Here is a 25,817-nt window from a genome sequence, read left to right as displayed (position 1 = left end):
ATAAATAAATGCATTGGAATACTTTGATTTTTTCATTATGGAATTTAGATGTGTAGTTTTAAACTTAAGCATTTAATTTACCTAATTAAATTGGACAATTGGATTAACCATGGTGTTAATATAATCTACGAATTAATCTTCGTTGGTAACCCTTAGGAAATCATGTGTTAGACTTCCGTTGTGTTATTAAACGTGCAATGGTTATAATTAATGCACTTAATCTTTAAAAAAAATGATTTCACCCTTTAGTTGCCTAGTTGAGTTGTTTTCCTTTAGGGTTCCTAGCGGGGCATTACAAATATTATATAGATATCACGCATTGCTATTTTTAAGAATATTTATATTTATCTCCATCATTACTCTTCTCACTAAAGAGTCAATGCATAATAGAATAGATATGATGATTCCCTTAAAGCTTCATCCAATCTGCCATTCCACTATGGAGGGGAGATGTGGGCATATAAGGAAAGCAAGTAGCTTGGTGGTCCATTCGAGTTAAGTTGTAAGGCCGAATGACAGATACAATTTCGTGCGCCTGAACATGATGGATAGGCGCAAGGCAACTTGTATGATCTCACGTGGGCTTCATAGCTTGGATGGTCATTGGGTTAAGCCTGAAGGGAATCCACATGCACATTATGCAAACTACTATGATGATTAAGATAATGTTCCTAACCCTAGTAGGAAAGATTGATCTTATATCTGTTGAAATGTAGCTAGGTCGAATCCCTAGCTTAATTAATTTTAATGTGGTCCTTGGCCTTAAAATTAATTGTATTGATATAATTGATTAATGTTTAGGGTTGAGCCCCAATTTGGATAGCTTGTAATTGGGCTGGGCCCAAATAGATATCAATGTAACTTGTGAACCTTAAGGGCAGGCCCTATTTGAGCGATGATGCATATGTAACTTGTGAATAATAATTATATTATTATTATTTTTTGGCGACAAACTCATCTAGGCCAACCTTGGGGTTCTAAAGATTGACGCCATGTATATATGCAAGGCAAGTTGATGCCTTATGCCATTATTATCATCAGCGAATTTGTCTCTACTAATCAGCAATCTGCATTAACGAACTTCTTCTTCAGCGACTTCAATTAATCATCATTGGGGAATCTCCTTGAAGTTAGCAAATTGTTGGTTGATGTCCTGTGATCTGCCTTGTCTCATATGTGAATACTCCAAAACTAGGCGAAGGTGTTACCTTGAAGATTGTCTATGTGTTGGGCATTCATATTGACCTAATTCTGCTACTCTAAGTGAGCGAACTTGTAATTGTATTCTGCTGATTATAAATACTTTGATCTGGATTATTGTTGTTGGGTTTTTCCTCCAAGGGGGAGGTTTTCCTAGGGTATCTTGGTGTTCTTGTGTATGTATATTTGTTTATTTCTGAGTCATATTAATTCTGATCACTAAAATCAACATGGTATCAGAGCTTGGTTCGTAATAGTTGTGATCAAATTCATCAATTACAGTCATTTTTCAGTCTAACCTACTACTCAAGTTCAGGACAACATGGATTCTTATCTTAGGGCTGAAGATAGGTTGGAAGGTTCAGCCAATTACACTTCATGGAAGGTCAAAATAATGATGGTCTTAAATGACCTTGCTGAATACATCGGCAAGGATGTTATTGAACCTCAAGACAAAAAGGAGAAGGAAGAATGGAAGAAGAAGGACTACCAGGCACAAAGGATGATTATTGATTCCGTCAAAGATCACATTGTGGCATCCATCTCCAAGAAGAAGACTGCGAGAGAGATGTTCAACACATTAGAGAAGATGTACGAAGTCAACAACACTAGCTACATACTTGCCTTAAGGAATCAGCTCTCTCACATCAAATTGGAGAAAGGAGAACATGTAGCTACTTACTTCATGAGGATCTCTGAGCTAAGGGATCAGCTTTCCACCATTGGGAAGAATGTTGAAGACAATGACTTAACTATGACAGCTCTAAATGGTCTTCCTTCTACATGGGAGCCCTTCATTCAAGAAATCAATGCAAGAGTAGAGCTTCCTCAATTTGATCGATTGAGAGGAGATAGCATTCAAGAGGAATCTCGCTTGACTACAAAATGAAAAATTAGAAGTCCTCATGACAGTGATCATCATGTCCTCACAGCTAAGAAGGAAGGTGGCCATTGGAAGAAGAATAACTTCAAGAGAAATAGAGATTTCAGACCCTCTGCTCCTGATTCAAGGAAGAAACCAAAGGACTTGTCTCACATTCGATGCTTCCGATATAACAAGTTTGGTCACTTTGCAAAGGACTATCAATCTCAGCTTGAGCAAGGAGAAGCGAACCTAAATGAAGTCTTGAAACAGCAGAATAATGAAGACTTCCTCTTTCTCTCAGCCTTGTCAAGCAATGTTCACTCAAACAATAACACTTGGCTGATTGACAATGGTGCATCTAGACACATCACAGGCTATTGGGAGCATCTCTTAGATTTGGTGGAGAAGGAGTCCAACCTTCATGTGACTATTGGTGACAATGCTCGTTATGCAGTAAGAGGTTTTGGCTCTACTTCCTTAAAATTAGATTCTAATATTTCCCTCCATCTCAGTAATGTTTTGTTTGTCCCTGGAATACAAAAGAAATCTCTATATCTGCTCTAGAAGATAAAGGTTATCAGGTTGTATTTTCTGAAGGAAGAGTTCTTGCATGGCCTAAGGAGTCCAACATCAAATCAGCTCGTGCCATCGGGATTAGATATGAAAGCCTATACAAGCTTTCAACTCACACTTTCAAGTAAGGATATAGTTGATAGATTCTTAAAACTATGATAGGAGTAAATCAACTAGTTTTTGAATCATGTGAACTTACTACTTAGATAAGGATTAAGAGGGAGTTACATATTCCCCATAATCCTCAGTGAATGCATTGTTGTTGATTATATTTAGTAAAACTTAAACATGTTGCTGTTTTCTAACCATTGATGTTTGAAAACTGATTTACGAACAAATTGATATCTCTAGTATTGGATTTGAGAAGTATGGCTAACCATTTGAATTCAAATCAGTTCTGAATTTATAATTGTTATATGATTATTGCAAGGATGTTCTTGATTATGATTCTATGATAGAACTAACATGTGTTCCTTGTTTCTCTAAAATATACTTTGGCCAAGAGGGAGTTTTCAGCTCCTATGATAACATTATGTGTATCTTCCACCCTCTGCGGAGTGCAAGGTGGGACCACCCTCTACGGAGTGCAAGGTGGTAGTCTCTTTGAGGTGTAATACCTCTTCCACCCTCTGCAGAGTGCAAGGTGACAGCTTATACTTCTCTATAGAGAAGTTTTGAGGTGTAAGACCTCTTCCACCCTCTACGAGCAATGCAAGGTGGATCCATTCTCTGCAGGTGTGCATGATGGGCATCATCAAAGAGTCCATGATGTACTTAGGATTCATCCTCTACGAGTATGCATGATGAATATCATGGAAGGAGTCCATGATGTATATTGAATTCATCCTCTGTGGGCATGCATGGTGAATAACATGGAAGGAATCCATGATGTATCTTGGAACCATCCTCTGTGGGAATAGATGATAGATATCATGGAAAGAGTCCATGAAGCATGGTCACGGTGTAACTTGATTATTCAAGGGATCCTCCCTAGCTAAGAGGGAGTGTTGAAATGTAGCTAGGTTGAATCCCTAGCTTATTTAATTTTAATGTGGCCCTTGGCCTTAAAATTAATTGTATTGATATAATTGATTAATGTTTAGGGCTGAGCCCCAATTTTGATAGCTTGTAATTGGGCTGGGCCCAAATAGATATCAATGTAACTTGTGAACCTTAAGGGCAGGCCCTATATGAGCGATGATGCATATATAACTTGTGAATAATAATTATATTATTATTATTTTTGGCAGCAAACTCATCTAGGCCGACCTTGGGGTTCTAAAGATTGACGCCATGTATATATGCAAGGCAAGTTGATGCCTTATGCCATTATTATCATCAGCGAATTTGTCTCTACTAATCAGCAATCTGCATTAACGAACTTCTTCTTCAGCGACTTCAATTAATCATCATTGGGGAATCTCCTTGAAGTTAGCAAACTGCTGGTTGATGTCCTGTAATCTGCCTTGTCTCATATGCGAATACTCCAGAACTGGGCGAAGGTGTTACCTTGAAGATTGTCTATGTGTTGGGCATTCATATTGACCTAATTCTGCTCCTAAATGATCGCCTATAGTCCAGATCAGATAAATTGAATCTATGGTACTCTAAGTGAGCGAACTTGTAATTGTATTCTGCTGATTATAAATACTTTGATCTGGATTATTGTTGCTGGGTTTTTCCTCCAAGAGGGAGGTTTTCCAAGGGTATCTCGGTGTTCTTGTGTATGTGTATTTGTTTATTTCTGAGTCATGTTAATTCTGATCACTAAAATCAACAATATCAAACACGATTGAGGAGTCTCAATCAGGATCCAACTGGTTAAGTTATACCTCTAACCATCTTACATCTCCTATTTGAAAGGAATTTGTGATTTTAGGGTAAAAACTAGGGCATTTACAAAAGGGGACATTACAAATATAGTGTTCTATATAATTGCTGAAGTCATACAGAACATTTCCTAGACATTTTTTACTTGTCCCTTCATGCCAATTCATCAAACTGCACAGAAAGCCAAAATCTCCAGGTGACCTTTATTTTGTATTTTGTGATACAGGATTGCTCAAGAACCCAAATGCTCCTGCATCATAAGTCCATCATTGTATTCCTGTGTTCAGAATGAATAAATGAGTTTATTTATTATCTCTCAGCACTATTAAATATGTAATGGTGTTTCCACTTTTATATGTATTCACTGCCTAGATGTTCATTATTCACAGATTAGTTAGGTAGATCCATCTTATAATTATATATGCATTGTCCTCCATGCAACTTTTTGACTCAATGAACATCAAGTCGACAAAAGAAAGAAAACTATCCTAAGATCAAAATTGCAGTAATTTTCACACGATTAATATTCCTCGTCATTGAAAAGAAAAAGATGGTTTGACAGATAAAACAGAAACGAAAACAACAATGTTCATATCCTTTCTCTTGTTTGCAAAATTTCACTTCAATTATAGAATAGTCCATATAAAGTAATCACTGACATACCATTGACTGCTGATTCAAAAAGCTGTTCTGAGCTCAAACCAGATATGGCGGCAAGTACCAAAGGATGTGAAGCAAGTGCGGCAGCTGGGATCCTGATCAATCAAAAGGTCACTTATGATGCTTCAACAGTATTGATAATTTTTTGAACTGAGAAATTGTAAACAATGGTACAATAAACAAGCAAACTAAAAATGATAAAACAGCATCTCAAAGACAAAGTATTGAAAACATGCCCATGACTCAGCCTTAGCCATGATGCAAAAGCCTCCAAAACCTGCCAAGCACAATGGACAAGATACACTTAGAACATAATATATATATATATAAATATATATTAATGCTCACAAGTAACAGAAGTAAGAAAATAACAGTCAAGATTAAATTCACATGCAAAAAGAAAGTGCTACGATGAAAGTAACCCTAGGTACTGACATGTAACAAAATACTAAAATACACAGTTGTATGTGGTAAGTATAAAGTATTTCAACCCTAAATATAAATCTTAATAACATTTTTGTTCCTGAAGAACAGCTCCAAGTATAACAATTGTGATATATTTCAAACTCAGATATAGAAGCAGGCAATTTCAAATATAGAAGCAGGTTTTTCTCATAGAATTCACTCCAATCAGATAAAATCTACTGGCAAAAATGCTACATTGCACAAAACTTGAGTTACACAAGCAAACCACACCAAAAAAATTGAATTACAACAGGAACCATAATCACCGAAGCTAGCAACAACATGTAACTTGAGTCGTCCAGAGGGAAAAGGACATCAAGCTACAAATGAGCAGTAAACTTGTGACAAATATGATTACAAGAATGCCAGCCAGTCCGTAAGGCTATATAACATTCAGATATGGATAAAGTTATATACATTTTGTTCAAAATACTAATACACCCAGAGCCAAAGTCCTTTAACTAATACAAATAACAAAAACTAAAATACAAGGCACTGCCATTTAAGAATAAAATGCATGGTGAGGATGTAACACATTGTCACAGCTTAAAAATACCTGTTCCTGAAGCTCTTCAACATTCAAACAAGAAGTCAACAAACTAAAAGCAACCTCAACTGATGAAATAAGCTCCTTCTGAAACTGCCGACGTCTCTCTGGACGGACAGCTATTTTGTGGCTGTATGCCTCCTGAAAAAATGTACCAAGTTCAGTAATTGGATTAACCTCATATAACTTACATCAATTACGCAAACAAATAGACAATATGCAAGACAAAAAGTTCGCACAGAAAAACAAGTATGATAATAAAAATTTATTCAATTTTTAAATACTTGTGTTTACAAACTACAATTGATAGCAGGGCATTTGGAAAATAGGAAAAGATGCATGAAGCAATCCCTGAAGATTGTCGCACATTTTGAGAAAATAGTTTACAACGTAGATCCTTACTATCAGAATTGTACATAAAAGCTATAAGATTTGCCTAAATAAACCCTAGCTCATCAGCCATTGAAAACTAAAGCAGCCTATGTAAATGTCTGATTGGTGGAAAAAAGATTATGAGAGGATGAGATTGGATGTCAGCTTAGACCTGATTCTCACTGGAGAACATTCTCCCCAAGAAATGTGTTTATGCCACAAATTCCCAAATTCATTGCAGATATGTTATTCCTTCATATGACATCCCTAATTTCTTGCTCTTCCTCTTGGCACTTGCTCTTCCTCTTCTCTTGCTCACTCTTCCTAATGCTTGCACTCAACCAATGAATACTTGGCTAATGCTCTCACTCTCATTATTGCCCTTGCTTTTCCTATCCTAATACACTCGCTCTTGTAGCCTTTTTCAGTTTTTTGTGACTACTTAGGGTGTCTGTAAGGCCCATAAACCATTAGGATCAGGGTTAGTAGAGCATACGTTAGAAAAAAAAAGTTTTTTGAATGCAAGAGCTGAATGACAAAAGGGAAACCTGGACATTTCTGGTGCATTTAGGCGATACACCTAAGTCCCCCAAGGATCTCAGGGATGTCTCAGCATCTCTTTGCACTCCCCAAAACAAGGGGATGTCCTAGACACATCCCCTCTTTGAGGGACACATCCTATAATAAGTGATCATGGTAGTGGGACAATGGGGGGAATGTTTTCACAGAATCCCAATGTCCCAAAGATGTTCCTATCTCAAAAATAGTTGGATTCTTTAAGGGTTGTCCCCATGGAACACTAGCTTACAAAAAATAGGCCCACGGTACAATGAAAAGGAATAACATCAAAAGCCATGGCTTCAGCCAGAGATTTCAACTAATTGAATATTAATGTCCATAAGTGGCCAAAGATGACCAAAGGGATAGAAAAAGTTTAAATGGTTGAAATAGACTGCAGATGTGTGCAGTGTGACTTTAATACAAAGTATTCACAATAAATAACAAAACAAGCATAAGTCAAAAATAAAGCAACTAATTGGGAGCCCCTTCACCCTGCACTCTCTAACCAATCTCTTCACCCTGCACTCTCTAACCAATCTTGTAGTCTTGGTTGATTTTCAATGCTTCTTGTGGCATAGATCATTCAATTCTAGCCCCAAGTAACTCTTGCATTCTATAAGATAATGCAGCTTATAGTTTGCAATATAATTAGATATTGTTTTTTAGGATCAAATTTTTGCAATATTTATTACTCAACTCATTCCTTCAATGACCCATTTCTTACAATAAGTCATTTCTCCTATGACCACTCTCTCATGAGCTTGAATGCTCCACTTCGAACTGGTTACATTAGGTAATGCTCACAAAGGGGAGGGATGGTATTGAAACTAGTGAAATCAATCATCACCACAAGGCTTGTACACAACAACTAAAGGCTTCTGAAGAGATCAGACATTTCAATACTAATCAATTTAAAGTGTGCTTAACCATTAAAAAAATCCACAGTCAAGCCTATTTATCTTGCTACCTAGTTTTCCAACCCATTACCATGGATTGTGCCTTGCGAACCATCCACTTCCATATATCCTTGATTTTTCCATTGTTTATGTAACTAGAATTTTGGCACTGAATCACCCATTTCCTACAATTAGTCATTTTTTTAAAACCAATCACGATTAATAGAAAAGTATCTTGAGTGAGGGTGCACAGCATGATCGATGGTTTCCATTTCTCGGCCCATGCAAGCTACCTCTCTTGTCATTAGGATTTGGTCCTTTGTTGATTTTTGTGATGCTTTTGTCGCTTTGATTGATTTGTGCCATTAGTTTTGTGTTTGTGTTTAGGTGTTTGTGTCTTCTTTTAGCCTTTTTGAACTGCTAGTCAGATGCCCATATTCTATCTGGTAAGGTGACTGAGAGTTTGAGTAGATGATTTGATCATCAGAGCGAACCGTATGGACACAATGCCTCGGGAGGATGGTAAAAGGGACATCGATCGTAAACAAGTTGTGTGAAATGGAAAGGGTAAAACCATTAAAACTTTCAAAGTGTTGCAAAAAGAAGATCCAGGGGCCTCTGGAGGTCAAGGAGGAGGCAACAAGTGCTCCCAAGCGGAAGGAGGTAAGGACCCCATCCTTCTGAGGGTACTAAGGATTAGCCCTAATGAACAAATGGTTGCTGCTATAAAAAAGGAAGAAAATAGACTCAAAAATATTGAGATTTCCTTTACTTGTTTAGACTGCAATGATATTCCTGCAAGAAGATTTTTGACAATTGGCTGAATACAGTGTGGAGAACTCAGAATCTTTGTTTCTTTTTGTAGGATGATTCAAAGAGGGTTATTTGTTATTTTTTTAAAGAACCCTAACATGCAAAATGGAGTTTTAGAGAAGAAATACTGGAATGTCGATAATTCATTATTTAAAGCAGTTGCTTGGGCACCCAATGTCTCACTAAGTGAGATTATGTTCTGTTCAATGCCTAGGTGGATTGCTGTTAAAAATGTTCCTGAGCAAATATGAAAAGTCTTGCCTAAATTGCTTAAACCATTAGCGAAAACTCTGAATGTAGAAGACTCTCATACTACCCTACTGCATATGAATGCCCGTGTTTTGATCTACTTCAATAGAGTCCAATTACCTGATGTGATTGAGTTTCCAATGAAGCAACAAATGCATAGATGTGATATTGAGGCGCTTGGTGGTTTAAATTCTTGTTTTCTTTGTAAAACTAATGGACACCATAAAAGAGAATGCCCAAAAACTTTAAACTACATTAAGAATGTGAACTCTAGCTACCAAAAAGCAGTATTTAACGAAAAAGACACTCCAATACCCTCTGAGGATGTCATCCTTGATCAGCCTCCTAGAAATAACCCTGGTAATAGTCAACTGTTGGGTAATGTTGAAAGTCCTCCAAAAGAAGATTTGATAAATAGGGGTAAGAAGGTTACCAAGGATTCACCCTCTAAGGGTGATGAGTGCAGGGTAGAAGAGAATAGAGCTAAAAAGCTGGAGATTCAAAATGAGACTCCTCAGAAGGATAATCTTGATGAGCAAGATCCCCGACCTTCTGTTCCTTGTAAAATAAATGCCCAACAGATTGTGCTTGACAAACTGGAAAAACTCCACCAAGCTAGACAGAGGATTACTATGGCTCTCTCAGACCCTCCATCTGCTTTGAAGCCGACAGAATGTGAAGGAATAGCAGTAAATGATTTGTCCCCTAAGAAGGTTGAGGAAGATAACACCCAGGCAATAACAGAAGTGCATGAACACAGAAACTCTGCTCTGATCCCGTTGTGTGCAGAGAACACTATTCCAGTTGAATCTAAAGGGGGAGTTTCAGACAGTGATGGTTCTTTAAAGATGATTGAACTAAAAGAGCACAACCGAATCCCCTTTGATTCAGAAATGGAGGAGCCTGCTGAAGAAGTAAAGGATGTGGCAATGAAAGTTAAGAGGAAGAGGAAAAATGTGAGCAGAACCAACAATGCCAAGAAGGATGGCAAGAAACGAAAAGGAAGTGAGATTCCTGAATGCTTTGAAAAACTTTGTAGAAATGGTAATACCAATTCCTCTTACTAGTTTGTTATGATGAAGGGTGTGAATTGGAATATAAGGGGTTTGGAATCCCTAGAAAGAAAGTACATCATTAGAGCCTTCTGTAACCATACTATAAACCTGGACTTTCTCATGCTACAAGAAGTTAAGGCAGTAGGATTCCAATTGTACAAAAACCTGAGGTTAATAGGGAAAGATGCAATGTTGTTTTCGTCTAAGCATGACAGAGGAAAAGGGGGAATTGCAATTTTAGTGAGCAAAAAATGGAGCAAATTTGTGAAAATGCCTGATTGTTCACCGTGCAACAGATGTATATGGTTAGAAATTGAAAAAGACAATCTACATTTTGGGGTGTGTTCAGTGCACGCCTCAAATGACTACAAGGAGAGGATTAATCTATAGCAGTGGATGGTTTCATCTTTACCCAATATCCCCTGGATACTTGGGATGATTTTAATATGACTGAAAATAAAGAAGATAAACAGGGAGGAATCCCTTGGTGTTGGAAGGGGAGTGAAAGGTTCTTCTAGGAAAGAATGAAGAAAATTCTTAGATTATTTGACCCCCTTGAGGGCAAGAAAAAAAAGAGTAAGAGCATCTGGTTCTCTTGGTGTAACAACCAAGGTACTGGGAGAAGGGTATATTGTAGCTTGGATAGGTTTTATGCCCAGAAAGATGTTTTTTTGTTTTTCCAACAATGGGAATGCTAATAGCGTGCAAGTAGAACCAAAAGCATTGTTAGATCATTACCCTATCACTCCATACAATATGATTAAAGGATGTGTACCGCTTGGGAATCAGAAAGTTAGAGAGCTGTACAAGCTAAATGTTGAACTACTCAAGCAGGACTGCATAGAGAGAATATAGACCCTTAATCAGAAAGAGCATGCAAGGAAGTATTGGAACACCCTTATTGGCAACATGCAGAAACTTTTGAAGACCATTGGCAAAAGAAATGGAACTGGCAACAGGAAAACTGAATATAAGCTGCAAGAGGAGTTGTTAAATATAGAATATAAGTTACAGCTTGACCCTCAGATTGGGGAGTTATGATGTTATCTTGAAGATACCGAACATAAGTTGAGAAAGTTGCAAACCAAAAAGGCTCAAGGGGCCAGAATAAGGGCCAAATTGTACTGGTTGTGCAAGTAGATAGAGGTACCAAGTATTTTTTCAATATTCTTAGGGCAAAACAAAATACAGAGGCTATTGGCCCCATCCAAGTAGACAATTAATAGATTCATGAAAATAATGACATAAAAAAGATCTTCCATGACTTTAATAAGAATCTATTTACTGCAGAAGCCAACAATGCTAAATGTCACCAGGCCCAAGCCCTTTGCAAAAATATTATTCCAAAAAAGTTGAACTCAAGCATGGCAGAAGAAGTAGGGAAGGAAATTTCTGAGGAGGAAATCACTAATGCCATTTTCCCTTTCAAAAATGGGAAGTCCCCAGGGGAAGATGGACTTCCTGCACAGTTTTATAAAGCCAATTTAGACTGGATGGTGGATGACCTATATTAGACCAAGAGGCTGTTGACATTTTTGTCATTGATGTCAGAATTGTCGAGCTGCTTGTGAGCTTGGTCGTTTGAGCTATCTGTAGTGTTTGCTGGAGCTATTTGTATGTGTGTCATCTTCAGCCAGCTGTGTGAGTGCCTGCCTGTCACTCTTGCCAGCTGCTCATGCCATATCAGCTTTGACTATTCAAACGAGTTGGTGTAATTTGGTTTGACGCAAGATATAAAACAATTACATAAACTTATGGAATGCTTTGAAATAACTATTCAAAGCTGCTGTTACTTTCCTTCGTGAAAAAGGGAGACGTGATACTTAATTGTGTTCAAATCTTTTTTAAATAGATACATCTTCATCTGGAATGTGTGCTGCTGTTTTTTTTCATTTTCATCGAGCATATGGAGAATTTAATAGAGTTGAATCGGGCAGAGTTCGTGCTTTTCTGGAAGACTAAATTTCAACCAAAATTGGCTGTTTGTATAAGGTGGTGTATTTATGTTTTCAATTCTTTTGGAATCGATAATATTTTTTTTAAAAAGCAATTCAGAAAAAACGTGAGCCTACATTTTAAAAAAAAAATGTCCCTTGTGGAATAATTAGTTTTTGGTGTCGTGGAAGTATCGCAGGTGTGATGGAAAGCTTCTGGAGAATATCGTGAAGGCCTTTTTATTCTTGTTTTGCCGAAAATGGCCATATGATGATTGTCAGGAAATACGGCATATTTGAAATATAGCTGGAGTGTGGATATTTATGGAGGAATGTGACCGTAAAAGAAGTAGTCAGAATCGTGGTGGACGTAGAAATTTATTGCTCAATATAATTTCTGTAGAGCACTAAGTGTGATGCAAGAGGAATCGACTTCATGCGGAAGATGTGAGCTGAATGAGGTTGGGGGAGTCGTGCTGATCATTTATGGTGAATACGATTTAATGAAAATTGGTTGTGAGAAGTGTATGCGATAAAATTAGCAGGGGTTTTTGAAGCGATAGCTGACAGTCTTTTTGAATGATGGTGCAGCGTAATATGCAGATTTCTGGTTCTCAACGGAATATACATTTTTATTTTCTGTGTGCGCGCTTTGTTCAGTGAGATAGTGCGATTAGTGGAGGACTCTAGTCTTTATAGTATGGAGTTTTTGGCATATACTTGTTTTGTGAAAAATACGTGTTAAGATATCTGCGCACATACACTCCACGAATAAAGTTAAGAAGATTGCAGAGATGAGAAAAACATTTTTCTGGCGTATAAGTTTTAAAAGGAACAGTGTATAAGTTTTTGGGTGAGAGCTGGATGGTAGTGTTGAAACTCTTTGTGTGTTCATGAGCTCATATTTTCTTTAGTACAGCAATGTCTTTATGTTGGTTGAGCTGATTGAATGTTAGAGAAAAGTCTGAAATTGTGCTGTGGTTTTCAATTCTTAATAATTATTTGTAATTGAGGTTGGTGCCTCATCTAGCTGGAGTTGGTGCGTCAGGTGTTTAGGAATAGGAGTTTTCTGAGAGTTGGAGCTCTCTTTTGTAAACTGGGTTGGTGCCCATTCAGGTCTTTGAAAGAATCAGTCGAACTGTGGTTTTTTACCCAAAAGGGTTTTCCACGTGATAATTTATGTGTCTCTCTCTTCATGCTTTCTTTTCTAATATTTTGTTGTGTTAAAGTATGGAATTTAATTGAAATGTTCAAATACTGATTCAAAATACTACGATTTTTTGTGTTAAAGTATGGAATTTAATTGAAATGTTCAAATACTACGATTTTTTTGTTTGAAAAATGACCAAAAAAAAATCTTCGCGTGCTAAAACCTTAGCCACAAAAAATAGAAAACCCACCATGAGTTTTTGTAAATAAATCAAAAAACCCGCAAAAAACTTCACATGGAAAAACACCAAACATCATGCAGCAACAAAGACACGGCCAAGAGCCCTTCACACTTAGAAAACACCATCACAACCATCGTAAAAAAACCCGAGGCATTTTAGAAAACCCTAGGTCCTGCAGCTTGCAGAAAAATAAATGTATCCAAACACCAGTTGGCACAAACTGGAAAGCCTCAAGTAGTAAAATCCCTTTGTTTCTGCAAAAACCCTATGTCGCCAAAAAAACTCCTTGCAAAAAACGACCTTGAAAAAAAATGTCCATTACAAATCAAAAAACCCTGACTGAATTGTCCCGCACAGCATAGAAAACAGGAAAAAAAATCCTCACAATTTGAATCCTGTGATTTTTGTTGTAAAAAAATCAATAAAAACACTAGACATCACATAGCAACAAAGACATGGCCAGGAGCCCTTCACACTAAAAAAACACCATTGCGGAAAAACCCTAGGCATTTTAGAAAACCCTAGGTCGAGTAGCTTGCAGAAAAATAAATGTATCCAAACACCAGTTGGCACAAACTAGAAAGCCTCCAAGCAGGAAAATTCCTTTCGTTTTTGCAAAAACCCTAGGTCGACAAAAAAACTCCTTGCAAAAAAACATCCATTGCAAACCAAAAAAACCCAATTGAATTGTCCCGTGCGGCATAAGAAAACATGGAAAAAAACCCTCGCGATTTGAAACCTTCGATTTTTGTTGTAAGAAAATCGAAAATGACTTTTCAAGTTCACTACAAATTTTGTTTAAAAAAATTCGCCAAAAAAGGAAACCCTCTATTTTATTTTAAAAAATTAGGCGAATAACTACTAGAAATTTCCTCGAAACAAAAACCACAATTTTTTTGACTAAAATAATTCACCATAAAAGGACCTATGCTCTAATACTATGAAATAATAAATGATTGATTCGATATATTAACATGGGAGACGAGTGCTCCTTATATAGAGATTACAAACAAATTTTCTAATATAGAAACGAAATACAAAAGAAAAACATTCTAAATAAGAACAAACTACAAAAAAAGAAATATTCTAAACTAATTGAATGACCTGTTGTGACCTTTTCACACATCGCCCCATTGCAAATGGGGACCCCCCTATTTTTCCTTTTCAAGGTTTTGCCTTGGTGTCGCAACTGCTAATCACCAGTCTTTTTGCAATGAGGAGAGCAATGGGGACCCCCCCTATTTTTCCTTTTCAAGGTTTTGCCTTGGTGTCGCAACTGCTAATCACCAGTCTTTTTGCGATGAGGAGAGTTTATAGATGGTCATCCAAGTCAGTTAAGGAAATCATGCTCAGAATAGTGTTTGGACACCATCAAAGTGCTCAGAAGGCCCGAAGGACTTAAAACGCAACTGCTTAGGGTCAATTCTGACACCTTCCTCTTTTCATGGGATTCTGCTTTTTTGCTTTTTTTGCTTTTTTTACTTTTAGCATTTTGGTACCAATCCGGGAAGCAACTTTTTCGCCTGCCTTTTTGCATTTTTGCTTTTTCTTTTTTGGGTTTTTTCAGCTTTTTTGAAAGTTGACCTGGGATTGGGTCACTCAGGTGTTGGCAATAGGGTTCATGTCTTCGAAAACAAAAATTTGTATCTCCAAGTGTGAAAGGCAAAGAAAATCTCCACACAAGGCGTCGATCCAGAAGTTCCAGACAAACATGAATTGTTGAGCAAGAAAATCCATTAAGTGTCCTCCAAACAAGGCGTTGATCCAGAAGTTCCAAACAAACATGAACTGTTGAGCAAGAAAATCCATTAAGTGTCTGTGCCACAGAGAAAAGTTTCTAAATGGAGATAGGAATGTCTCAAGCCAGTACCAAGTTCGCCAAGGAGGGAGATGGCAACGTCTTGGGCAAATGCAAAGTCCACCAACGAAGGAGATGGCAACGTCTTGGACAAGTGCAAAGTCCACAAAGGAGGGAGATGGCAACGTCTTGGGCAAGTGCAAAGTTCACCATGCATCATAAGAGGAATGTCCTAACAACACACAAACTCCGTCCATCAAGGAAAGAACAACATCTTGAGACATGCTAAAGTCTGCCCAATGAGAGGATAAGAAAATTGGCTAAGTGTTGATACCTTGGGGAGAAAAAAATTCAGAAAATTGGCTAAGTGTTGATACCTTGGAGAAAAAAAATTCAAAATTTGGTTAAGTGTCAAGGAAATTCCCTAAGCAAGAAGCAAATCCGCCCAAGGAAGATGAAATAAAATTCAACCAAGTGTTGGTGGATTGAAAGAAAAGTTGAAATCAGGTGCCAAGTCTGCCCAGCATTTGGTCAAAATGGCTTGCCAAAAGGTGAAGTCCGCCATGATGGAAATGGCAATGTCTTGTGCCATCCTAAAGTCCACCCACCTTCCTAGCAAAAATGGCTAAGGAAGAGTAAACTCCGCCCATAGCAGAGAAAGAAATGGCTTAAGGAAGGCTAAAGTCTGCTCAAGAAAGGCACAATTTAGCCTAACATGTGACAAGGTCCACCCCCTCCAAAAACAAATGTCTTGACTAAGCACCAAGTCCGCTATGATGGAGATGGCAATGTCCTATGCCATATCAAAGTCCACCTAGAAGAAAAAATAGGAAATGTCCCAAGGCATCATGAACTCCACCCAAGCATGAGGTAAAATGTCTTGATCAAGCATGAACTCCGCCCACATTGGCATGAAGACACATCAAGTCCGCCTTGACACTTAGAAGAAATTGGCATGACAAGTGGTCAAGTCCGCCCAAGAAGGTAAGTTTGGCATGAGATCAAACATAGTCTGCCTAGGGGAAATGGAAAAATGGCTTGATAACACACGCTCCGCCAAGGTCATGAAAAGAATGTCCTAACACATGGCAAACTCCGCCATGAATAGAGTTGACCAAGTTTGGGGAGTTAAGAAATTTGAGAAAACACTTTAAATTATTTCTCAAAAATTCGCCCAACAATTCCAAGAATTTCTTAAAACACATGAATTTCTAAAAAATTCCTTGCCAGCACATGGACAAGTTGGCTAAGTGTGAAGAGGCGCCAAGATGCAAAATAGAAACTTTCTTTTGAAGGGATTGAGTTACCATTTTGAGGAAGATAAGAAGGAGACTAGGTTCGATGAATCTATGAAAGAATGTAAAGATGCTAAAAAGATCGAACTTCTCAAACTTATATCAATTTCAACTCGTCATTTTCATTCTCATTCTTTCTCAAGTTTGAAAGTTGAAAGAACTCTCTCTCCCAAGATCAATGAGGGAAGATTTTCGAAGACAACAAGTGGATTTTTTGAAGCAAGGAAAGGAATTTCCAAAGTCCGACCCAAGTGTTGGAATTTGCCACGAGGAAACAAAAAAATGGCTAAGTGTGGAGTTTTCCACAACAAAAGAGTCAAATTTTGACTAAGTGTTGGAAAGGAAATAGGAAGAATGAAGAAGAATACAGAGGAAAAGTAAAGAGAAAATGAATAAAATCCTTGTCCAAGGATGGAGTCTGTCCTACTTAACCCAAGCCAAATTTAGAATTGAAGGCAAATCCACAGGCAAAGTTCGTTCGAGCATAGAGATGGCCAAAATCTTGGCTAAAGTTGAAAGGTCCGCATGAAAGTGTTACAAAATGAAATTGAATAGCCAAAATTTGGTTATGGGAAATACTTCACAGAGAAAATTCCAATTTACTCCATTGTGGCGAAAGCACGAAGGAATTCTTCTCCAAATTCAAGACACTTGAAAGAATTTCAAGGCATCAAGAAGAAAAGTCCTCAGACTTAGTGAAAATATGGGGAAAAAAAATTCAGACTTCTTGGGGGATTTCATCTAAAATCCCAAGCCTATTGAAGCAATCAGGGCAACTTCTTGAAAGATTTCATCTCGCGAGAAATTGAAGACAAGCTGCCAATCAGAATCAGATGGAGACAAGAGGAGTATTCCAAACAAATTTCCATACTTAGTTTCTTGACACAAATTGGGGAATGCAGAGGAATAACATTAGTCCAGTTCAAGCAGGAGGAATTTCAAAGCAATCAGGAAATAAAATTTTAATAACTTCAAGTACAGACATTTTCTCCAAGGGGAGATTTCCAGACCTCAAAAGATTCATTTGCGGGTGAGAAAAAGAGATCAAAATCTCGAAAGGAATCCAAGATCAAAGCTAGGTAGAAGAAAGCGCAAAGGACAAAGTCATTGGCAAGAAAAGATATTCTAAGGCAAGCACGTGGAAGAAGAACAGAGTAACCAAGGAGGACATCCAACATGCTAAGGTGGTGCCTCGTCATCTTCCAACCAATCAGATTGTTCCAAGCCAACATGTCCAAGTTCAATGAACTTGGCTTATCCACGAAAGCTTCTAGGAGGCACACTTCACAAAGCAACAACTTTCTACTTTATTCTTGGTTTATATTTAGCAGAAGGACAAGTGTTCCCAAATGTAATTTTCTCATCAGTCGAGAGGTAGTTAGATGTAACAAACCCTAATTAGGGTTTTTATTTTGTAATCTCGGTCGTTGATTTGAAATCAATCCTGGTCATTGAATTGTAATTGAAGGGCCTATAAGTTGAGCTCGACCCTCATTTGTAAAATAGGGGAGCATGTTGCAAAACATGTTGAGATAAGTAAATTGTTGTTTACGACTGCCAAAGTAATAAGTAATGCATTGTTCAAATTGATGGTGATTACTTCTCTTATTTTGGAGTTTGCATGGTTCTTATCCCTCATCATAGTTTAGATTTTATTTCATATATGTTAAGACAAATGCACGATCTAATAAGTATTGATTTATGGTGAATCTTCCGCTCATACTTTTAATGAGTAGATAATTTTTGTTCATTGTGTAAAGTTAGTCTGAGCTTACTTTGTGGATGCTTAACTTCTATCTGAATGAATATTGTTTGATTTGATGGTAGTTATTCATGACGTGAAAATCATAAGCACACCCCTTGAAGATTGCACCCACTTTGTGTAGTTGTCCTAGTGTGGCGAAGAAAAGTGTGGTTATTGGTTTCACCTAGTCAATACCGTCTCTTGAATTCTTAGAAATAGATTAGAACTTCTAGACCCTTATCTCCTTTTCAGTTTTCTTTAAGTCCATGATCCAAGACCCAAACGATAGAGCTTCATTGTCTAGACCTTCATTGTGAATTGAACGAGCCAAGCATAAGTCCCTTTGAGTACTACCAGCACATCACAACGCCCATTGAGCTTATCCACATGTCAAGACCTGACAAAAGAAACCTTGGAATTGCCCATTGAGCTTATCCACACATCAAGACCTGACAAAAGAAACCTTGGAATCGCCATATGATCTTCTTGCAATCTTAGCATATGTGGTGATTTTGTTCAAGAGAGGATAGAGTGTATTTGGACATTTTATTCTGTGTTTGGTGGGTAATAAAACGCACACCAACATGACCATTATGGAAACGTTACATAATTACTTTAATGCATGCTTCAAAATGAATTCAATCTACCTGAGAACAGCAAGAGAGCATACTCTGTTTTGAAGAAGGTGCTAGGGAACCTGCAACAGCCAGTTAAAGGGTTGAGAACCCTGACTGTCTTGCAAGCTTTAGATGGGCAGACAAATCCCCTTTCCTGAATCTGAAAGCCAAGGGTCTATACGATATGTTGTCCCAGTCTACCACTGTTTTTGATCATGTGAATACAGTCTGGAACCTGAGCCAGGGGAGCAAAGAGTGGTCTAAAGTTTTCTCTGCTTGTTGGTCTAATAAGAATTGACCCTAAAAAGTGTTGTTTTAAGTGGCAATTTCTGATTCAAAAGTTAGTTCTGAACCCTGTCTTATGTAGCTTGTATGGCTGTATGGAAGATTACTTTCATGTTTTCTTTCTTTGTAAGTTTGCTGTTGACATTTGGTCCTTATTTATGGCTAATGTTATTGGTTGGGTTGTTAATAATAAAAATTTCTGGTTAGAAGTATTGACTGGTCATGTTTAAGGCTTGAATAGGAAAGCTAATCCATTTTGGTTTTCTGTTTCCAATGAGATCCTTTGGTTTTTATGGAAAAAAAGAAATGGGCAGATGTACCAAGGTAAGGATAGGATCCTTACTGAGTCTAATTGTAGACTTACTATCCTCTTGATCATTGAGCAGGTTACTCTCGCACTCAAGCTACCTTCAAACAGGTTTATGAAAGGGACTGAAGATGGATCCTCGGTGCTGTTTAAAGAAGACATCCAAAAAGCAGACTACTGACCCCAAGACATCAGACAGATAGACAAGAAGTTCCAGAATGAATACGTTGACTTTCAGAATGCCTACATAAAGGAGCATCAATATCAACTCAAGAGGGATGCAGCCGTTAGGTAGATGGAGATTTCTCATTAGAATTTCGATACCTCTGGCTGGGAAAGGATTTCCCCTCCACTTGGCACATTTGAGTCATTCCAGTTTAGTAGAGTGCAGCCTAAGAAGAAGGATAAAGGTAAAGTAAAAATGACAGAGATGGATGAAGAGCAGGGTAATGATAATGAAGAGGATATCAAGCAGGGTAAGGATGATGATGAAGACAAAAAGGACGACCAGCAGGATGATGATGAAGAAGACAACCAGCAGAGTGATGACAATAAAGAGGATGAAGAGGATAAGTGGCAGGGCAAGGCTGATGAACAGGAAGAAGACAGTGAATGAAGACTTCTATGAGCAGCTGGTCAACGTTATTATGTCTACGGTAGTGCAGTAGTTTATGTTATGATAGACACTATGCTTAGGCTTGATACATATTAAAACTTTGCCAATGGTCCTCAAACTGTTATAATTTTGCACTGTGATAGCCTGGGTGGGCCTCCAATGTTGTGACCAGCTTGATCACCAAAAATGTAACCAGACTAAGTTTAATTTGGTAATATTATTGGTCTCAAAAGCTTGAATGGTCTCAATTTAGCAGTAGTTGCATCCTGTGAAGCCTAGACAAGTAACATGGTGTGATTGGAACAATAAATATAAATCATTGCAACATTAATCGTCAAAGCCAAAACCAACATCAAGTAACACTGGACTTCCTGGAAAACCGCCAATCTCAATAGTATCCCATCCCAAGCGTACATAATTATTGAGTTCCTTGTTGGTGTTGGAAATAAGCCACACCCGGACCGACGATGGACTGGTCCAAGAGGGGCCAGTAGCTCAGTGGTACAGCACTCCAGCAGCGTATGGAAGGTCCTAGGTTCGAGTCCTAGCTGGTCCATGTCTCAACATGGTATCAGAGCCAGGTCCAGGCTAGGAGCCCCAAGCACACGAGAGGTGTGGCTTAAGGGGGGGTGTTGGTGTTGGAAATAAGCCACGCCCAGACCGACGATGGACTGGTCCAAGAGGAGCCAGTAGCTCAGTGGTAGAGCACTCCAGCAGCGTATGGAAGGTCCTAGGTTCGAGTCCTAGCTGGTCCATGTCTCAACATTCCTCCCATACTCAAGCTTGCCAAACTTGCTACCTCACTAGTAAAACCTTTATAATATGGTATACCTTTTGAAACATTCATTTCTAGGGTTTCTTGGCTCTTTAGTTCTCTAAGAAACTAGATATTCTACTAAGAAATAAATTAGGCATCATTTTTTAGGATCAACTATCTGCAGTACTTGATACTACAGTTATTCCTTCATAAACCATTTCCCATGAGTAGTTTTTTCTATGACGATTTCTGGGCTTGAATTGCCTACTTAGCACTCATTGTCTCAAGTGATACTCACAAAGGTCAAGCAGCGGGATTGAATCTAGCTAAATCAACCGTTGAATAGAATCAATCATTACTGTATGTGTTTTTCAACTAATTTAAGGACCCAGACAAAGGGAATAGCAATGAGAAAAGGATCCTAGGATCTGACCTGATAAATAATGAAGCCTAAAGATATTGTTTTAGCTAATTTTCTAACGGGCCAGAAGGTGAAAAAAAAGTTGACTCATTTGTTTAATTTACATGGAATTCATTATAAATTTAAGCATAGTGGTACGCAATAATATAAAACATATTTATAGAATTATATCATTGTAATGTTGGAATATTGTCATTGATGTCAAAGAACAGCAATTGAGATGATTATTGGAAGCAGAAATTTAAGAGCATTAAGGAGAGGAGCAGATATAAATAAGGAGAGATAAAAAATTAATGCAACATTATATACACAGCATCATGGCCGACTTGTTTTGGAGATTTTAAATGCAATAAAATAAAGAGAATATGAGGGCCAACCCATGTTAAGCAAATCAAGAGGAGAATATATTAAATATTATGCAAAAACAAATATGGACAACCTTCTTAAGGCCGCCCTTATTTAAGATAAATTAAATTAAGTTTTAATTTAATTTATTGGTCTGTACCAAAGAGTAACGAATTCATGAGGATGGGCGCTCAGCTTTGGACAGGTAAATAAAATAATAAACAATATTTTCCACTTGTTGCTGGCCGACCTCATTTGGGAGGCATGACTGTTGGATGAAGGGGTGCTATTTGGAAGATATAAATGAGAGATGTTTGAGGGTTATTTCAAGAACAATTTGTTGAATACCCTTTCTAGTTTTAGAGCAGATCTACAGCAGAAAAGAGCAGATTTATGAGCAGAAATCAGACACATATTTGGAGCAGATCTAATGCAGATTTTTCTGAAAATATATTTCAGATTTTAGAGCAATCTTTGAAGATCATACTGCAGATCTGAGTAAAGGTATATTGCAGACATGAGATCAAAGTTCTAAGGCAGAGTTTTTTCAAGTTGTGAGCAGTTTTTGAGGGTGACCTAGAGCAGATCCAAAACATTGGTGCCTTCAATTTTGCAAGATCGGGGGGTTGGTGTCCCTTGCTGAGTTGACTCTCAGTGGAGGTGATTTGTGTCTCCTGTGGGTTGGTGCTTACGAAGCTTGTAAGAAGATATATATAAAAGCAATATTTTGCTGTGCTTTTCCCACAAGGGTTTCCACGTAAAATCATGTTCTCCATTGCTATATCTTACTTGTGTAGATACACTTGATTATTGCTCTGTGATTGCTAAAGTTTAAATAAGTGAAAATTGTCATATTCCGATTCACACCCCCACCCCTCTGAGTATAAGTGTGTGTTTCTTCAAGTATAATCGGTATATGTTTTTAAACCGGCTAAAGGATCTCAATGAGAGAAGGCTCCTAGGATCTAACCCCATACTAATGGAGGTTAGTGAAACTTTTTTGGCTAATTTTCTAATGGGATGGACGGAAAAGTGGCAGGGTTCAATTTATATAGAAGTCATCATAAAACCATGCATGGTTGCATGAAATAATATGCATTAGAATTTCCAAGACTCAAACATAGGATTTTTATTGTTATCATAAGGAAACAAAAAGTGAGTTTTGATGCGTTTGTTGATTCATTGAATAAACAAGTTACAGCTCATATGTCATATAGAATTCAATCTTTCATAATAATACACTCAGTATGCTCATTCATGATTACTACTGACATAAACTACTATTAAATGAAAAGTGAACTGTGACAACAAGAATAAAAAACTAATGAATAAATTATCAGTTAAAACTTTAAACAGAACATATGTGCTAATTTAGATATCTCACCTGTGGTAATACTGTCAACAATTCCAGAAAACTATGTATATATTCACGCTGAGAACCCAATTCATCACGTAACCAATTCAGAACTCCACCACCTCCCCAATCTTGAGCAGGCACATGCATAGCTAGTGCTGCCAATGCTATACAGATCTACAAAATGGATGCCAAACAACCACGTAAAAGCACTTAAAATCAATGCTTTGTTGTATAATGCAAAAATTATGAATAAAAATAAAATTACATGTAAAGAAAAACAATCAATTTTAAAACATTGTGTGTACCTGTGTTCTAACTTTTGAAGGACCTTTGCAGAACTTTTTAAGCAAATTCTGTGCATACAAGATTCGTAGTGTTAATTTTGTTGAACGAATAGCAGCATTCACGGCACAAAATAGAAGAATTTGTTGGCAATGTGACACCTTGTAATCTCCCAATACTTTTTATCACAGTGCAATTTGAAGACAAAGTTAAGAAGAGAAATAATGATGAGTTATAATACCTACATGAGACGAGCATTTAGTTTTTATCAGTGTTCCTTGATGTTTTGGGAACAAAGGACAAAGGAATATGGTTCCAGGAATGGCAAAAAAAATTAGGTACAACTGAGAGATGGCTATTAGAAAATTATATCAAAATTAACATTTATACTATAAAAAGCTAAAATTCGTTTTAAGTAAAACTAATAACTTTGTCCACATTCCATATGCATATGCATATGTATACACGTATACATATATGTATATGTATATGTATATGTATATGATATATGTTTTTAAAAAATTAAAATTATATAATATAAAACAATGATACTCATAACTGCCAATAAAAAAAATATAAAGCTTTTGTGGCAGTACATACAATCAAATCTAAATAGAGTCTTTTGATGACATTTCTTTACTAGGTGATAATCTCATGTGCTAATGTAAATAACCCAAATTTTGATAAAAAGTAAAACAAGGCCCCAATCTGAAGATCCTTTTGTGATCTGCTTACAGTTTATTGGCAAAGACTACTATGATATCCTCTTTAATGTCTATGGCCCAAACAACCCCTCTTTAAAAAAACAGCTATGGAATGATATCTCAGGATGTCTAAGACAGGACACTGTAACTCCTTTTCTAATAGGGGGTGACTTCAATGCTTTGATTCGACCATCAGACAAAATGGGTGGTAATGGTTGGATGAGGCAAAGTAACTTAGATTTTGGCTCTTTCATCACAGAGTCAGGATTAATTGAAATCCCCTTCAAAACTGGGGAATTCACTTGGACAAACAGAAGAAGTGGTTTTTTAAACATAGCAGAAAGACTGGACAGATTCTTTGTAGCTGGTGACTGGTCCTCTCATTAGTGGATGTGTAGTGCTGATATTTTACCATTCACGGGGTCAGACCATTACCCCATTGGTATCCGAATACAGAACGAAAGAGCCCCTAACAGATGCCCTTTCAAATTTGAAGCTATGTGGCTAAGGCATAACAACTTAAGATCTTTGGTGGAGACATGGTGGAATCTACCCCCCGAAAAACCAAGTAATAAGGCTTTTATGTTCTTCAAAAAACTTCAATTTGTAAAAGAACAACTCAAAAAGTGGAATAGAGAGTCTTTCAAAAACATCTTTAATGAGAAACTGAGTCTAGAGGAAGAATTAAAAACTCTACACGAACAAATTATTCTTCAAGGCATGGATGAATCGGCATTCTTGAGAGAGAAACAACTTAATAAGGTGTATTCGGAAGTCCTAGGAAGAGAAGTGACCTTCTGGAGACAGAAATCTCGTGAGACATGTCTGAAGGAAGGTGACAGAAATACTAAATTCTTCCACACCTCTACAAAGGTCAGGAAGAACTATAACAAAATTTTCTCTATACATAATATGGCGGGGGAGCTATTAACCGATCAAGATTCCATCAACAGTGAGGCGGTGAACTTCTTCTCGAGTGCTTTCAATGGGGAGGTAAGGGCAGACCAAGAAGTGCGATCTATTATGGATATCTTACCCTCCTGTGTGAAGGAGCATCACAACAAGATGTTACTTAGGGCTGTGTCGATGGAGAAAGTAAAGACTACAGTTTTTGACATGGGAGCTGACAAAGCTCCAAGCCCGGATGGGTTCCTAGCTCTTTTCTTTCAACATTTCTAGGACATTCTGGCAAATGATTTATGGGCAGTTGTGGAGGAGTCTAAAACAGGTGGTTTCATTTTTAAGGACTTTAACAATACTTTCATAGCACTGATCCCAAAAAAGGAAAACATATCTACCTTCTATGACTTCAGACCCATTTCTTTGTCCAACACGATCTACAAAGTGATCTCTAAAGTGATAGCCAACAGGCTAAAATGTATTCTGGAAGATGTTATTTCCCCGGAACAGAGTGGTTTTGCCCCCGGTAGATCGATTTATGAAGGTATTGTCCTGGCACATGAGGCAATTCATTCTATCCATCTTTCTAAAAAGGAGAATATGATGATAAAAGTGGATATCAGGAAAGCCTATGATGAGGTTAATAGAGATTTTCTACTAAAAGTTCTTGCAAAATTTGGTTTTGACACGGTCTGGATAGCTTGGATAGAAAGTTGTATTAAATCCCCTAGGTTCTCAATCCTTATCAATGGGAGCCCTCAAGGTTTCTTCTCTTCCAACAAGCATTTAAGACAGGGGGACCCACTGTCCCCTTTTCTCTTCATTATTATGGCAAAAGTGTTGGGGCGTTTGATTTGGAAAGAATGTAGAGCTGGCCGGTGGAAGGGTATAAGGATTGCTGCAGGGGTGGATCCTCTAACTCATCTGCAATTCATTGATGATACTTTCCTGGCTGGACAGGCCTCAGCAAGGGAAGCT

The 25,817-nt window shown here is 37.6% G+C and overlaps 1 protein-coding gene across 3 annotated transcripts in view; it reads right to left on the bottom strand.

Annotated features, from left to right (window-relative positions):
• Positions 1–25,817, bottom strand: part of LOC131062620 (transportin MOS14) — a 260,300-nt gene that overhangs the window by 194,359 nt on the left and 40,124 nt on the right. For all 3 annotated transcript variants that reach the window (XM_057996324.2, XM_057996326.2, XM_057996325.2), the window contains exons 4-8: positions 23,259–23,306; positions 22,981–23,127; positions 6,150–6,281; positions 5,365–5,405; positions 5,132–5,223 (exon numbers count right to left, since the gene is read on the bottom strand). In XM_057996324.2, coding sequence (XP_057852307.1) covers positions 5,132–5,223; positions 5,365–5,405; positions 6,150–6,281; positions 22,981–23,127; positions 23,259–23,306 — 460 coding nt within the window. The remainder of the gene's footprint in view (positions 1–5,131; positions 5,224–5,364; positions 5,406–6,149; positions 6,282–22,980; positions 23,128–23,258; positions 23,307–25,817) is intronic.

Source organism: Cryptomeria japonica, chromosome 6 (assembly GCF_030272615.1).
Source record: "Cryptomeria japonica chromosome 6, Sugi_1.0, whole genome shotgun sequence".
In the NCBI taxonomy this organism is placed as follows: Eukaryota; Viridiplantae; Streptophyta; class Pinopsida; order Cupressales; family Cupressaceae; genus Cryptomeria; species Cryptomeria japonica.
The sequence above is the reverse complement of the archived record's forward strand: the minus strand, read 5'-3'. Positions and strand labels throughout refer to the sequence as shown.